At 41.5% G+C, this 15,705-nt stretch overlaps 1 protein-coding gene across 4 annotated transcripts in view; it reads right to left on the reverse strand.

Moving 5' to 3' along the window:
- wdfy3 (WD repeat and FYVE domain containing 3) overlaps positions 1 to 15,705 on the reverse strand; it is a 280,679-nt gene that overhangs the window by 4,651 nt on the left and 260,323 nt on the right. For all 4 annotated transcript variants that reach the window (XM_033024126.1, XM_033024134.1, XM_033024105.1 and 1 more), the window contains 3 exons: positions 12,679 to 12,781; positions 11,367 to 11,699; positions 3,619 to 3,730 (listed from right to left, as the gene is read on the reverse strand). In XM_033024126.1, coding sequence (XP_032880017.1) covers positions 3,619 to 3,730; positions 11,367 to 11,699; positions 12,679 to 12,781 — 548 coding nt within the window. The remainder of the gene's footprint in view (positions 1 to 3,618; positions 3,731 to 11,366; positions 11,700 to 12,678; positions 12,782 to 15,705) is intronic.

Below are 15,705 nucleotides of genomic sequence, written 5' to 3' on the forward strand. Positions count from 1 at the left end.
GAAAAAAAACATGGAAAATAAAATAATTATAATTAGCTTAACGTATAAATGTTAAAAGCTGAAATAATCAAAAATAAATTTGTCTTCCATTTTGCTTTCCTCCACAACACTAATATCCAACGTGAATAATAGACTTTTTTTAAAATCCTATTCTAGATCCAAGAGCTAATTGCACAGTGTAAGTGTTGGGAATCTAAACAAGATGGAATGTTCTCAATCGACTGAATATGGCAACGAGCAAGTTAATAGATTCTGTGGTTCAGGACCATCTGTTCTAACTGTGCATGCATGAAATTCCTGAACATTGTTCCACTTTAACGGCTATTTAATGGTGTTTCTGCATTTACCCAGAGCAGCAGTGAGATCTGGATCATTATTTTTTAACATTACCACATTGGGGAAAGTACTTTCAGATTAAAAACGTTGCATTTTAAATTCAGCACATTTCAAGATATTCCTAAAAGGTTTTCTTTTGAGTTTTCCTTGGGGCACAGGAGGCTGAGGGATGATCTTAATGAGGTTAACAAAATCAAGAGGGGGAATAGATAGGGTGTGTCTTTTTCTCCAGAGCATCGAGGAATAGATTGGGTAGATGCACAGTCTCTTGCCCAGAGTAGGTGAATCGAGGACCAGAGGACATAGGTTTAAGGTGAAGGGGAAAAGATTTAATAGGAATCTGAGGGGTAGGTTTTTCACACAAAGGGTGGTGGTTGTATGGAACAATCTGCCAGAGGAGGTAGTTGAGGCAGGGACTATCCCAACCTTTAAGAAACAGTTAGACAGTTACATGAATGGGACAGGTTTGAAAAGATATGGACCAAATACGGGAAGGTGGGACTAGAGTAGCTGGAACATGTTGGCCTGTGTGAGCAAGTTGGGCCAAAAGGCCTGTTTCCACACTGTATGACTATGACTATGTATGGGATCAACAACCAGAGGGTATAGGTTTAAGGTGAGGGAGATAAGACCCGAGAAGCAACTTTTCACAGAGAGCGGTGGACATATGGAATGAGATGTCAGAGGAAGCAATTGAGGCAGGTACAATAACAACATTCAATAGAGATTTGGACAGGTACATGGACAGGAAAAATGTCCAGGTAAATAGGTCAGCCGTGGGCAAATGGGACTAAGCTCAGGCATCTTGATCAGCATGGACGAGATGGTCCAAAGAACATGTTTCCACACTGTGACTCTTCCACGTCCACATTCTATGACTCTTAATAATTTGCAATTACAATTTGATAAAAAGCTGAAAGCTGCACGATTCAAGTGAGTAAGGAGGGGATTAATATGGCTAAGGGGCTGGTTGCTTTGCTTACTTTGTCCAAAGAAACCATAACTCTCAAAAATACTTTTAAGGATCTTGGGGCTGATATTCCCCAAAAGTGTCAGTGGTTGCACCAGGAGTTACCCATATATTACCACAGAAGGCTAAGTTTGCAATAGTGGCAAGGCCTAAGCTACTGCCAATATCTGCCTCCGTATACCCTCTGTGAACTCCTCATTAGGTTTAACAAGGCTCTGCAATTTCTTCAATAGTTCAGACAGAATTCTGCCAGTCAAGCCTGTTCAGTCCTTCCATCTCAAATGTTTGGGAAAAATAAATTGCTTGGAGGAAAGCTATTATTTATTCTGAAGACAGACACAAAAAGCTGGGGTCAGGCACGCTGCCTCTGGAGAAAAGGAAAAGGGAACATTTCGGTTTGACATCCTTCTTCAGAATTTATTCTTATTTTATAATTTATTCTTATTTATCTACATTAGCTTTAATGACGTATTGATTTTTTGTGCTCATGTATTTTAGTGTAATCATTGTAAAATAAAGCGACTTAATTTTTTCAAATATGTCCCAAGTGTCAAAAATGTTTAGTTACCCTGATCACAATGACAGTTTTGACACCCGAGTAACTGGTCGACAACGACTTGCTGGCCATTATAATAGAACAGAGTAGAATAGAGTAGAGTGTCTGGTGGGTTACTCTTGCAGAGAGAGCATTTATGCTATTGTCAGTCATTCTGAAATGGTGGGAGTTGGGATCTAAGCAGATTACATCATACTTCATGTTAGAAAAGTAGGCTACTGATGGATTTGCGGCAACAAATGATGTGCCGCATTCTGGTGATGCTACAAAGAAGCCTTTTTAAAAGAACACAATTACACAGATAAAATTAGAGGAATATCGACATATTCTGCTTGGGTAACTTACAACCCAACAGTATGAACATTGAATTCTTCCATTTTGGTAACTACAAACCCCCCTTTTCCCCCCCCCCCCCCCTCCAACCTAGACTCGCACCTATTTCTTCCATCTCTCATTTCTGGCCTTTGTCCACCATTTGCCTACCATTCCGAGCCCCCTCCTCCCATCATCGGAACCAACCTATAACTGGCAAGCTGTTTCCTTCTCCCTTAATAATTCTAGCTTTCTCCACCCGCCCCCCCCCCTAATCACTGAAGATGGGTCCCAAACCGAAACATCACCTATCCACGTTCTCCACAGATGCTGCCTGACCCGTTGAGATACTCCACCATTTTTGTCCTTTCTTTGTAAACCAGAATATCCAAAACAAAAAAAAGTCTCTTCTCAATTTCTCCTCTTCCACATTCTGGCATTTTCAATACCTTTCATCCTCTCCCTTCACTCAGGCAAGGCCCATTTTGGAGAATACGTTTAAAGCTTCTTTTTGGTTGAATAATAATGTTTCACCTTTTGTCCTACTTAAAAGATAGCGTAGTAAGATTTGATCACAATTTCAGCATGACAGCTTGGGTAGGTTTATGTGCAATTCAGCAAATTCAACAAGGTTGAAACTGCAGGATTAGCATCTTGGTTTGGAAACATTCCTAAATTAAATAACCTGCATGTGGGGACAGCATTTCTGAGCAGTGAAATCAGCTTTTAGCAATGCAGATCACCATTTTACTTCTCAAAAAGATTTTAGTAAAATAAGAAAAACTTCAGTTACTATGTTAAGTTTAGCCTTAATGGGAACATATTGATAACACAAGAACAGTTGCACAAACGCACCAGATTTGCAAGCTACGTCAATGAGGGAGGCTAGAGGAAAAGGGCATAAACAAAGAAATCTAAATTCCAAAGTAAGCAAAGCCCAGCAAGTCAGGCCATGCTAGTGAAGGTGTAAAATTTAAGCTGATATTACAGATGGATAATGTACAACAGAGCAGCCCGTTCTGGTACCGACAAACAGAGATACCTGAAGCCGTTGAAGTTGATGCTCAGGTATTAAGTAGGCAACATTCCCAGATGGAACACAAGGTGCTATTACTCATGTTTACACGGGGTCTCATTTAAACAATGCAGAAAGACAGATAAATTAGTGGGAGCTGAAGAGGTTTGGAGAATTACAGAGGAAACAAAAAAAAAGTTCAAGGTCGCTCTTGAGGACAGAATACAGGTGCCAACAGTACCTGCCTATCTGAACATATCCAGAGTAGGTTGGACAGTGAATCTCGATAACCCTCCACATCTACAGAGGCTTCAATGGCGAGAAACCCATGGGTGCTATAGATCTAAAGTCTTGCACATGGAATGTTTTAGAATACTATCTTTAAAAGATACTTTCTTTAAATAGATTCGATTACCTAACAGCACTCACTTTGAAATGCCTAATGCGGTGACTTCTGAAGGATGACAGTTGTCTTTTCGATCAAACGCAGTATGCATAGTTAACTTGCTTCGGAAAACCAACTGTCGCTCCCATCTGTATCCTGGAATCAAAAAGAAAACCATTGCATGACTTGAAAATTAAAAATAAACTATGTATCGTAGCATGGAATATGTGTTTTATTTATAATTATTAGATGAGTTGTAGATATCTATTGCAATATCTATTGCAGTACATTTACTGCACTACTGAAAATAACAGCACCATTTGGAAAATAAATATATAAGCAAATAGCACCATTTAGCTAAGATTGTGTATAATGGCCCTTTTTTTAAAAAACGTGTCAATTTTGTCTCACACATCCCATCTTTTTTCACATACTGTAATACCACATTAATTCTCTTCAGGTGTTGTTCAATTCCTTTTAAGAAAAATACTGTAGAATTTACTTCCTCTACCGTCTTGTGCAATGTATTCCAAATCACCTTGACCACCAGGGGCGCCGGGGAGATGGCCAGCCCTGCCGGCAATCTGTTAGTTTTTTCATCTTTTTGTTATTTTAGTGTTTGTTAAAAGTTTGATTTAATGTACTTCATTTTGTTTTATGTGGGGGGAAGGGGGGGGGGGGAGATCGGGGGAAACGTTTTTTTCAAGTTATTACCTTCCCGGAGATGTGATCCTTTTTCGGATCACATTCTCCGGGCTCTGCGGCCTACCATCGATGGAGCTGGACTGTCGACATCGAAGCGGATCCCTTGTCTGGGATTGCTCCCACTGTGGCCTGCGGACTTACCAACAAGGGCTCGCAGTCTCGGGAGAGTCTAGTCAGGAGCTCCAATGCCGCAGAAGGTTCAACCAGCCCCGTCGCATGGTTTGATCGCCCGGCGCAGGGAGCTGACAACCCCCGAGGCGGGAGCTGAACGCCTCAATGCAGAGGGCCCGAACGCCACCGGCTACAGGAGTCAAGATCATCCCGTCAACCGGGGCTCGAGGCTCCCGACCAAGGAAGAATACAAGGGAAGGACTTGAACTTTCGCCTTCCTCATCACAGTGAGGAATGTGTAGGAGTCACTGTGGTGGATGTTCATGTTAAAATGTGTTTTTGAGTCTGTTGCTTTTTAATTGTATGACTGACCTGGCCAGTGAAATTCCTCGTATGTTGCAAAACATACTTGGCAAATAAAATCTGATTCTGATAATCTTGGTAATTAAAAAAACCTGACCAGTGATTTTGCAAATTATTTTAACATTTGCGAAACCCAATTACTGATCTACAGGGTAGACAAAAGATCATCAAAACATTAATTCTTTAAAACTCCCCGTCAATTACTCAGCTTCAAGGAAATCCACCCAGCGTCTTCAGTCTCTTCACATAATGCATTACCAAGGGTAGGCGGTTTAGATTTTGCATTTTAAATTAACAATAGTCTTTGCACCCATGGAGCTCCAAATCTTTATCAGTATTTTTGAGATTTTTTCACACAAAATGTTGCTGAGATTTGGAATGCATTACTCAAGATGGTGAAGCAATTTCCATAGTATTTGTTAAATAGTTGCATGTCTTAATTTATAAAAGACTCCACTCTAAGTTTCATATGATCTTCCCTAGATTCTTTAATCAATGGAAATAATTTTATGTGCTTTAACAATATGAAGAGATGTTATTTCATCTTGAATAAGAAATCCAGAGTAGAGCATCCTGTGTAATGTTCTGAAAAGAATGTAAACCTACTTCACATTTGACATTGGTTTGCTTCAATACGACACCTTTTGGACAATGGCTACCGTATTTCCCGGCAATGAAGACGCACCTGCGTCAAAGTTGCACCCACATTTTGAGTTGCTAAATTTTGAAAAAAGGCTGGCGGGACAGGATCAAGGGTTTGGTTTAGTCACTAGAAAGGAAGATGTGAAACTCCTTAAAGGAGGCAATGAGGACCGGGGAGCCTCCATCTTCGCCTGTCCCACAATGCGCTGAGGGAGAGGGACTTCCTGGCTCAGGGAGATCACATAATGGGGGGGAGAGCCCCCCGAACTACTGCTACCCTCCCCGGCAACAATGCAGTGGCTCCGCGCCCGGAGCGCCGCGGCGAGTGGGTTGCTGCCATGATCCCTGACCCTCTACTTCTCAACGCTCCTTCCCTCCCCGCAACTTTACTCTTGGCGGCCCAGCCAAGCTTTCAACTTTGTGCTGCCCAGGCCGTGCTAATCCAGGCCAGACTCCCCACACGCTGTGGAAAGGAACTCTCAACCCCCCCCCCCCCCCCCCCCCCAGTGGCGCTGTCCTTTTACAGCCGCTTCCTACTTCACACAGTTGACAGTTCCAGGGTCGAAGGCGTGGCAGGTTCCGCAGAGCAGTCGCTACGAGAGTGGCATTGCTCGGCCAAAACTTCAGCCTACAAGACTCAGGTAAATTTTCGGGCCTTATTTTAGAGTAAAAAATAGCGGCTTGGACGCCGGGAAATACGGTAATTTAAAAGCTTCAGTATGAGATGATGGGTAATTTTCTATTCTGGAAACCTCCCCAATGATTCTTAACATGAATAGAGAAATGATAAGACTGGATTTGATTCAAACTTAGACTCCACATAAAATAACTTTTATGCTTACTGTGCTGCCATATAAATAACATTGTTCCTTTTGTGAAACACTATATCTTGTCACAAAAGATTTATTTCATTATTACACTAGTGTGGGTGTACTATGCTTACTGTGGTTAGGCAGACATTAGAGATTGTTGGGGGGGGGGGGGGGGGGGGGGGTCTGGCAAAGATAATTTGATCTTTAAGAATTTCAAGAAAAAAAAGCAACTCACTCGCTCCAAATTTAAATGAGACGGCAGTTAATTAAAATACTGTACACTATGGTAGGCATAAAATAATACCATTTGCAAAATAGAAGAGAAGGTAACGTATGAAGAAATGTGACAAAATGTCCCCCTTTAAGCCAGTCATAAATGTCCTGATAGAAATAGTAAATCAAGAAATATCTCCAGTTCACCAGTAAGCATATCAAATTACATTATTTTGTTACAGCACAGATTTATTTAACATAACATCTAAGATTTCCATTGAAAGATACTAGTTTAAGTTGCCAAATTGGTTTTACTAGTTATTTTTTTTGTATTCTTACAGTAGAATTTTTTGTTGAAGAGACCTGGAACTCCAAAGTTTCCGAATAATCTTCCCAAACTAATATTTCAAACCCATTGGTGAGAATGGCATTTGCTACACTGCCATCCATAATGTTTGGGACAAAGATCCATCATCTATATATTTGCCTCCGTACTCCACAATTTGAGATTTGTAATAGAAAAAAAATCACATGTGGTTAAAGTGCATTGTCAGATTTTATCAAAGGGCATTTTTACACATTTTGGTTTCACCATGTAGAAATTACAGCTGTGTAATATCTTCCCCCCATTTCAGGCCATTTCAGGGCACTATAATGTTTGGGACACATGGGATCACAGGCTTTTGTAATTGCTCAGAAGTGTTTAATTGGCTCCTTAATACAGGTATAAGAGAGCTCTCAGCACCTAGTCTTTCCTCCAGTCTTTCCATCACCTTTAGAAACTTTTATTGCTGTTTATCAACACGAGGACTAAAGTTGTGCCAATAAAAGTCAAAGAAGCCATTATGAGGCTGAGAAACAAGAATAAACCTGTTAGACACATCAGCCAAACCTTAAGGGCCTTTCCCACTTACGCGACCTCGTGGTCGCTTGAGGCGTACGGACACCGCATGGCTGCGCTGGGCCGGTCCCACTTAGAAGCGTGGAGGGGTATGGAGTTGTGCGGGGCTGGTCCCGACATCGCGCGGGGCTCCGAAATTCTTGCAGTGAACGAAATCTTCGCGCGACAACGGCCTGTCACGGAACTGACGGCCAAAGTGGGACAGGCCCAAGACCCTGGCGCGACGCAACGTCTCACCTCCAACAGCAGCAGAAGCAGGCAAACGACCGCCGAGCTCGGCCTGGGGTTCACGGCTGTTGTGGTCCGGATCTGCCCCCACTTCTACTCCCAGTGCGGGGCCAAGAAAATTGAAGATAGACACAAAATGCAGGAGTAACTCAGTGGGACCGGCAGCATCTCTGGAGAGAAGCAATGGGTGACGTTTCGGGTCAAGACCCTTCTTGAAGACTGAAGAGTCTTGACACTATACGTCACCTATTCCTTCTCTCCAGAGATGTTGCCGGTCCCGCTGAGTTACTCGTGCTTTGTGTCCATCTTCAAATGACATCACGCGCTCCAGACGGCTGTGCGTACGAATGTAATCGCGCCCGACCTTCGCTCGACCGTCTCTGCTCAACATGACCACGAGGTCGCATAATTTGCGTGCCAAGGACACGTAAGTTGGTCAGGCCCTTTAGGCTTACCAAAATCAACTGTTTGGAACATCATTAAGAAGAAAGAGAGGATTGGTGAGCTTACCAATCGCAAAGGGACTGGCAGGCCATGGAACACTTCCACAACTGATGACAGAAGAATTCTCTCTATAATAAAGCAAAATCCTCAAACACCTGTCAGACAGATCAGAAATACTCTTCAGGAGTCAGGTGTGGATTTGTCAATGACCACTGTCTGCAGAAGACTTCATGAATGCTCTGGAGCAGGTTTTCATCAAGGATCTCTCTGTACTTTGCTCCGTTCATCTTTCCATCGAATCTGACAAGTCTCCCAGGTCCTGCCGCTGAAAAAAATCCTCCAGAGCATTCTGGACCTCAGACTGGGGCGAAGGCTCGCCTTCCAACAGGACTTGACCCCAAGCACACAGTCAAGACAACGCCAGAGTGGCTTTGTGACAAGTCCTTGAATGGCCCAGCCAGAGCCCGGACTTGAACCCGATCGAACATCTCTGGAGGGACCTGAAAATAGCTGGGCATCGATGCTCCTCATCCAACCTGACAGAGCTTGAGAGGATCTGCAGAGAAGGATGGGAGAAATTACCCAAGTCCAGGTGTGCCAAGCTTGTAGCGTCATACGCAAGAAAACTTGAGGCTGTAATCGCTGCCAAGGTGCCTCAACAAAGTACTGAGCAAAGGGTCTTAATACTTATGTAAATGTGATATTTCAGTTATTTATTTTTAATTACTTTGAAAAATTTCTAAACACCCGTTTTCATTTTTTTATTATGAAATATTGTGTGTAGATTGATGATAAAAAAACTGAATTTAATCAATTTTAGAATAAGGCTGTAACGTAACAAAATATGGGAAAAAATGAACAGGTCTGAATACTTTCTGAATGCACTGTACTGCTAAAGCAACAAAGGAGTTTTTCAAAGCTAAAAAATGGTTGATTCTTGATTGGCCAAGTCAATCACCCGATCTATACCCAATAGAGCATGCCTTAGAGGACTAGCCCCCAAAACAAGCATAAGCCAAAGATGGCTGCAATACAGGCCTGGAAGAGCATCACCAGAGAAGACACCCAGCAACTGGTGATGTCCATGAATCGCAGACTTCAAGCAGCCATTGCATGCAAAGGATATGCAACAAAATACTAAACATGACTTCTTTCATTTACATGACATTGCTGTGTCCCAAACACCATGGTGCTCTGAACTGGGGGGACTATGTACAAACACTGCTGTAATTTCTACATGGTGAAATCAAAATGTTTAAAATTGGCCTTTATTAAAATCTGACAATGTGCACTTGAACCACATTTGATACCATCAGTGGTGCCGCATGATTGGCAGCCCTGCCAACAGTCAGTTTTTTCGACTTAAAATTTTTTTTTTAGTATGTTTTAAAAGTTTGTGTAAATGTTCGCCTGTTTGTTTTATGTGAGGGGAGGGGTCGGGGAAACTTTTTTTCAGTTTCTTACCTTGCCGGAGATGCGATTAATTTTCGGATCGCATTCTCCAGTCGTTCTGCGGCCTACCATCGATGGAGCTGGAGACCTCCTCGGACTGACCTTGGTGCCCACCGCGGGCCGTGGACTTACATCGGAGTCGATCCCTTGCCTGGGATCACTCCAACCGTGGCCTCCGGACTTTACATCCGGAGCTCGCTGTCTCGGGAGAGGCTGTGGATGTCGGGAGCTCCATCGTCACGGAAGGTTCGACCAGCCCCGACGCACGGTTCGGTCGTCCGGCGCGGGAGAGCTAACATCCCCCCAATGCAGGAGCTGATTGCCTCGACGCGGAGGGGCCGCCGCTGGCTACGGGAGTCAAGATCGTCCCGTCAACGGACCCTCGACCGCGGAGAGCAAAGGGAAGAGATTTAACTTTTTTTTTGCCTTACATTACAGTGAGGAATGTGGAGGAGTCACTGTGATGGATGTTTATGTTAAAATGTGTTTTGTGTGTTCCGTTGCCTTTTATTTGTATGACTGACTTGGCAAATGAAATTCTTCGTATGTTGCAAAACATACTTGGCTAATAAAGTATTATTGTGATTGCAAACACAGTTCTGGAAAAAGGTCTTGTGCACAGATGAGACGAAGATTAACTTGTATCAGTTTAATGGCAAGTATGGAGGAGAGAAGGAACTGCCCAAGATCCAAAGCATACCACCTCATCTGTGAAATACGGTGGTGGGGGTGTTATGGCCTGGGCATGTATGGCTGCTGAAGGTACTGCTCACTAATCTTCATTGATGATGCAACTGCTGATGGAAGTAGCATAATGAATTCTGAAGTGTATAGACACATCCTTTCTGCTCGTTCAAACAAATGCCTCAAAACTCATTGTCTGGCGGTTCATTCTACAGCAATACAATGATACCAAACATACTGCTAAAACAACAAAGGAGTTTTTCAAAGCTAAAAAATGGTCAATTCATGAGTGGCCGTCAATCACCCAATGAACCCAATAGAGCATATGTTTTATATGCTGAAGAGAAAACTGAAGGGGACTAGCCCCTAAAACAAGCATAAGCTAACGATGGCTACACTACAGGCTTGGCAGAGCATCAGAATCGCAGACTTCAAGCAGTCAAAGGATATGCAACAAAATACTAAACATGACTACTTTCATTTACATGACATTGCTGTGTCCCAAAGATTATGGTGCCCTGAAATGTGTGTGGGGGGGGGAGACTATGTATAAACACTACTTTAATTATTACATGGTGAAACCAAAATGTATACGAATCTAACATGTGATTTTTTTTTCTATTACAAATCTCAAATTGTGGAGTACAGAGGCAAATAAATAAATGATGGGTCTTTCTCCCAAACATTATAGAGGGCACTTTATTGTTTCATCCGTGGCCTTTGTCTAACAATCTGTCTGTCACCCCAGTCCCCTCCGCAAACAGTCTGAAGGAACATAGAAATTAGGTGTTCAAGAAGGAACTGCAGATGCTGGAAAATCGAAGGTACACAAAAATGCTGGAGAAACTCAGCGGGTGCACACCCGCTGAGTTTCTCCAGCATTTTTGTGTACCTATAGAAAATAGCTGCAGGGGTAGGCCATTCAGCCCCTCATCCAAAATCAGTACCCCGTCCCTGCTTTCTCCCCATATCCCTGGATTCTGTTAGCCATACAAGCTAAGGTTCCTGACCGGAAATGCCACCTATCCATATTCTCCAGAGATGCTGCCTGACCTGCTCAGTTACTCCAGCACATTGTGCCTTTTTTCGTGTTGGTAAATAATGAGATTTTTTTTTTTTAAACACTAAAAAAACAATAGTTTGCAAAACAATTGGTATAGGTGAAACAGAAATGATGACTAGCAATCTAGTGACTATAAGCTTATTTTTAAGTGGAGTGCACTGCACAAGCAGTTACCTTGTCTTAGTTGGTTACGAAGTCTTATATCATTCTGCAATGACTGTTGATGGGGTTGTTGCATATGACTTTGAACATGAGGCTGGTGTTGAGATTGTGAATGAAGTTTAGCTTGGCCTTCTGAATAATTTACAAAGACAAACCCATCTTTCTCATCCAGGCTAAGTTGATCTGCCCAGCGTTTAGATTCTTCGCCTTCTACACACCAGGCTGCTCGCGAGCTCTTTGTTCTGTGTGCTGTAGATCCAGATAAACTTTGCTTCGGTTTTAGATCTTGGATGCTCCGGTCCTCCAAGTCAGAATCACTGCTATCTTCATCTTGGGCATCCCCATCTAAATTACAAATATAAAATAACATTCAATATTGCCCTCATTGTCACTGTGGCAGAAAGAAATTAGGCACCTGCTTTCTAATTTGTCCAGTTGCATTTCTTTGTAAACCTTATTTCCAAGGAATTAGGTTGATTTCACCTAAAATGGTAATTTACTTTGAAATACATTATTACAGACTATTAGGACTTAAATGGGGAAGCTCCATTTGTTCTGATTTTAGCTCATATCAATCCAGTAATGTTTTCCGTGCAATAATTCTCCATCTTTTAACTCTGCTGGTTAATCTGAAGTATACAGCTCGTTGGATTCTACCAAATCTTCATAATAGGAACAGCTCTACACTGTGTAGGAAGGAAGGAACTGCAGATGCTAGTTCATACCGAAGATAGACACAAAATGCTGGAGTTACTTTGCGGGTCATGCAGCATCTCTGGAGTAAAGGAATAGGTGACGTATCAGATTGGAACCCTTCTTCAGACTGAAAGATTGGGGAGGAAGGGACTGGAGGCAAGAAAAGGCCAGAATAAAACAGGGCCAGCAACAGATGACCTCAGGAGTCCACACTGTGCCATGGGTGCTCCAGTTTCCTCTCACATCCCAAAGATGTGTGGGTTTGTAGATGAATTTGCCTCCATAAATTACCCCTAATGTATAGGGATTGGATGAGAAAGACAAATAACATAGAACTTGTGTGAATGGGTGATCGGCAGTCGGGGTGGACTCGGTGGGCCGAAGGGCCTGTTTCCATGTTGTCTTTCTAAACTAAACTGAAAATCATTTACAAAACTAAAAGCAGATCAGGTTCACAATAGAATCAATAAATATATTTAAAGTGTTTCATAATAATTCACATACAAAACAAAACATGAGGATTCAAAGATCTCCAGAAAACTGGTACCATTAGTCTACTATGTGGAAGTTGTTGTTGTGTTTATCATTTACAGGGGTATTCATAATGTATAACATTATATACTCTCACCTATCTGTGCATTGTCAGAGTGTTCCTGCATTTTTTCTACAAGTTTGCTGGTCTCCTCAGGAACTGGAGTTTCTGGAACCTGCAGAAACTCCATTCTCCAAAACTGAGAAAATAAGAATATTCAGATGAACAAAATCTAATTGATAAAAACAAACTGTATTAAACATTTCATTGAGATCATCATAACATTCTTGCACGCTGAGTCATAAACAGTCAATTTGCAATTTTTAATAACAAACAAATTATAAATTAACACTAGTCATACAACATGTACTATTTGAGTAATTTGCCAGATCAAGTATTTACTCAAATTGTAGCCTAGCAGTCTTGGAAATTGGAATCCTGGATCATTGGACCAGATTTAATGTGCTGCAAGATTATTTTGTACCAAATGATTTCAATATTCCTTTTCATCAATTAATTGAAAATTGATGCTGTCAAAATGACCTTGTATGGTATGTATCCATAACTTCTATGTGCTGGAGCAACCTATAATGAATGGTACCCTCATAGAATCTGCTCTGGAAATTAAGCGACTAACACAGGTAATCAGTGTGAGAATTGATAATATAAAGATAAATGTAAAAATCTCAAACGGAAAATGGAAATCTAAATTGTATGACAATGCTTTATGGGCCTGTCCCACTTAGGCGATTTTTCAGGCAACTGCCGGTGACTGTCAATTGCCAGCAGTCGCCTGAAAAACCGGCAACTGGAACGGCGACTGTCAGAGTGGAACACACATACACAAACACACACACACACATCGTTTTCTTCACCAGTCCGTTATGCAGGCAGGGAACAGGGCAAGCGGGGGGAGCGCTGTCTGAGTGAAATTCACACGGAGCAAAGCTAAGGTGATACAGACACACACCATGATGAACAGGAAGGTTGGCGCTGTAATTAAGTTGGTAAAGCACAGTGTGCGGTAAGTCCTTTAAAAGAGGGGGAGAGAAGGGGGGAGAAGGAGTGGAGGCAACTTTCAAGAAGCCAGAGATACACGGCTGTGAAGCTAGGCGGACATTTAACATTATTTATGGTTCTGAAAACTACTGCTTATGTTTTTTCCCCCAATGAGCCAATGAAATTCACCGGTCAGCACCGGTTACAACCTACGAGAACCTTCGACCTCCTGGCAACCCACTAGGACCTCCTGGCGACCCATCTATGGCACGAGAATTCTCGCTACTCTCCATGGCAGCTTCATTCTAGTTGCTGCTAATTTTTCAACATGTTGAAAAATTTGTGGCAACCATAATGAGGACACGACTAGTTCCGAGTTTGCGGGAACTCCTCATGACCATGAAGGCGACTCCTCGGCAACCGCCCGCGAACATGTGGCGACTGCATAGTCTCCTGCAGTCTCCTACAAAGTCGCCTAAGTGGGACAGGCCCATATGGTATAGAAGAGGATAATGAGATTTGGGGGAAACAAATTTAAAGAGCATGGATTCGGGGAGAAAGAAACTTCAATGGAGCAAATGGAAATTCAAAACCTCTGATTTCTCTTTGGGGCCAACCTGCATAATAGACCCACAAATGCAGTTATAAATTGTTTACTTCAACAATATCAACATGTCTCCAATTTTCCTTATTGGAAAAAAAGTCAAACTTAAGCAATTTTTCATCAGTTTAACTTTTAGATTCATAACAAACAGTATACAGTAGTCATAGAGTCATAGCGTGGAAACAGGCCGTTCGGCCCAACTTGCCACATTATCCAACATGTTCCATCTACACTAGTCCCACCCATTGGTACCTCTCTACTATCCTTTACTGTCTAAATTTATCTAAATGTTTCGTAAATGTTGTGATAGTACCTGCGATAGTATAATATATTTCTCATTTAATTATGACAATTAAAGTTTTAACTAATTTAAAAAATATTCCCTCACAGTAAATACTCTTATGTTTTGGAATTGCAATGAAAGAATCTTCTGGATGTTTAGAAGTTAAACTTTTTTTGTAAAAATCTATTCACATCAACAGTAAGTGTAAACCATGTCTCAGTAAGGATAAACTTATTTAAAGTTACAATTGCTCACAAAAATGGCCTCTTGGTTGCTACTGAAAAATTGTTGACATTGATAATGCACCTTCTAAACAAGTGCAGATAGAGGATTTTTTTGTGATTTGTTCACATGAAAGAAATTGTGAATAAATGTAAAGGTCAAGGTGACTTGAACAACTGATGCCATGACTGGAACTCACTTACGCAAACATTTTTTTAAAGCCTTGTAATGGTCTGTATGCAGATTGTCTTTTTTTGGGTGAAAACATTTGGGGGAAGTCCAGGCCTAGGTTTGATCCATTGAGGCATTAAATGTAAAATAATTTTGACGAGACATTAATTAGTATTTATCAATATTTGCTAGTGCTGCTTTGGTGACAGCAGAGCCTTTGAGCAAGATGTATTCAGAGATGTAATAAACTAATTATGGTGAAAAACTAGCACTGTATTTAGCATGTAAATGATTACAGAGAAGGTTAATGAAGTGTACATAAAATCATGAAATTATGTGAGTTTGTGAATTAGTAACAAGCAAACATCAATATATTGTCAGCACTAAAAGGACACAATATATGATAGGAATACTTGACTCAGGCAGTGTTCTAAAATACAGAATCATTATGGAAAACGTGAGAGTTGGAAGAGTTCAATATATTCTTGTATTACAAAACATTTTGAATGGAAGGAATCAAAAGAGAAAATGTTGTAAACACTTGCAGATCAGGCAACAAATGTGACAAGAGAAACTATATTAACATTTCAGCTCAAAGATTCTTTGTCAGAATTTCTTCCAGGTTCTGATCTTCAACCTGAAACTGTAACTCTATTGCTCTTTCTGCAGGTGCTGTCTGACTTGTCTTTCCAGCATTTTCCATTTATATTTCCATTCCTAGCATGTGCAGTTTTATCCCATCTGACCTCTTATGGTAACAGCTGCAGATGACCCTTACTCTATTTAAAGGTGGCAAACAAAAAACATGTCAAGAATATTCTTGACTGGGTAGATATTGCTGGCT

Source organism: Amblyraja radiata, chromosome 1 (genome assembly GCF_010909765.2).
Source record: "Amblyraja radiata isolate CabotCenter1 chromosome 1, sAmbRad1.1.pri, whole genome shotgun sequence".
NCBI classification, from domain to species: domain Eukaryota; kingdom Metazoa; phylum Chordata; class Chondrichthyes; order Rajiformes; family Rajidae; genus Amblyraja; species Amblyraja radiata.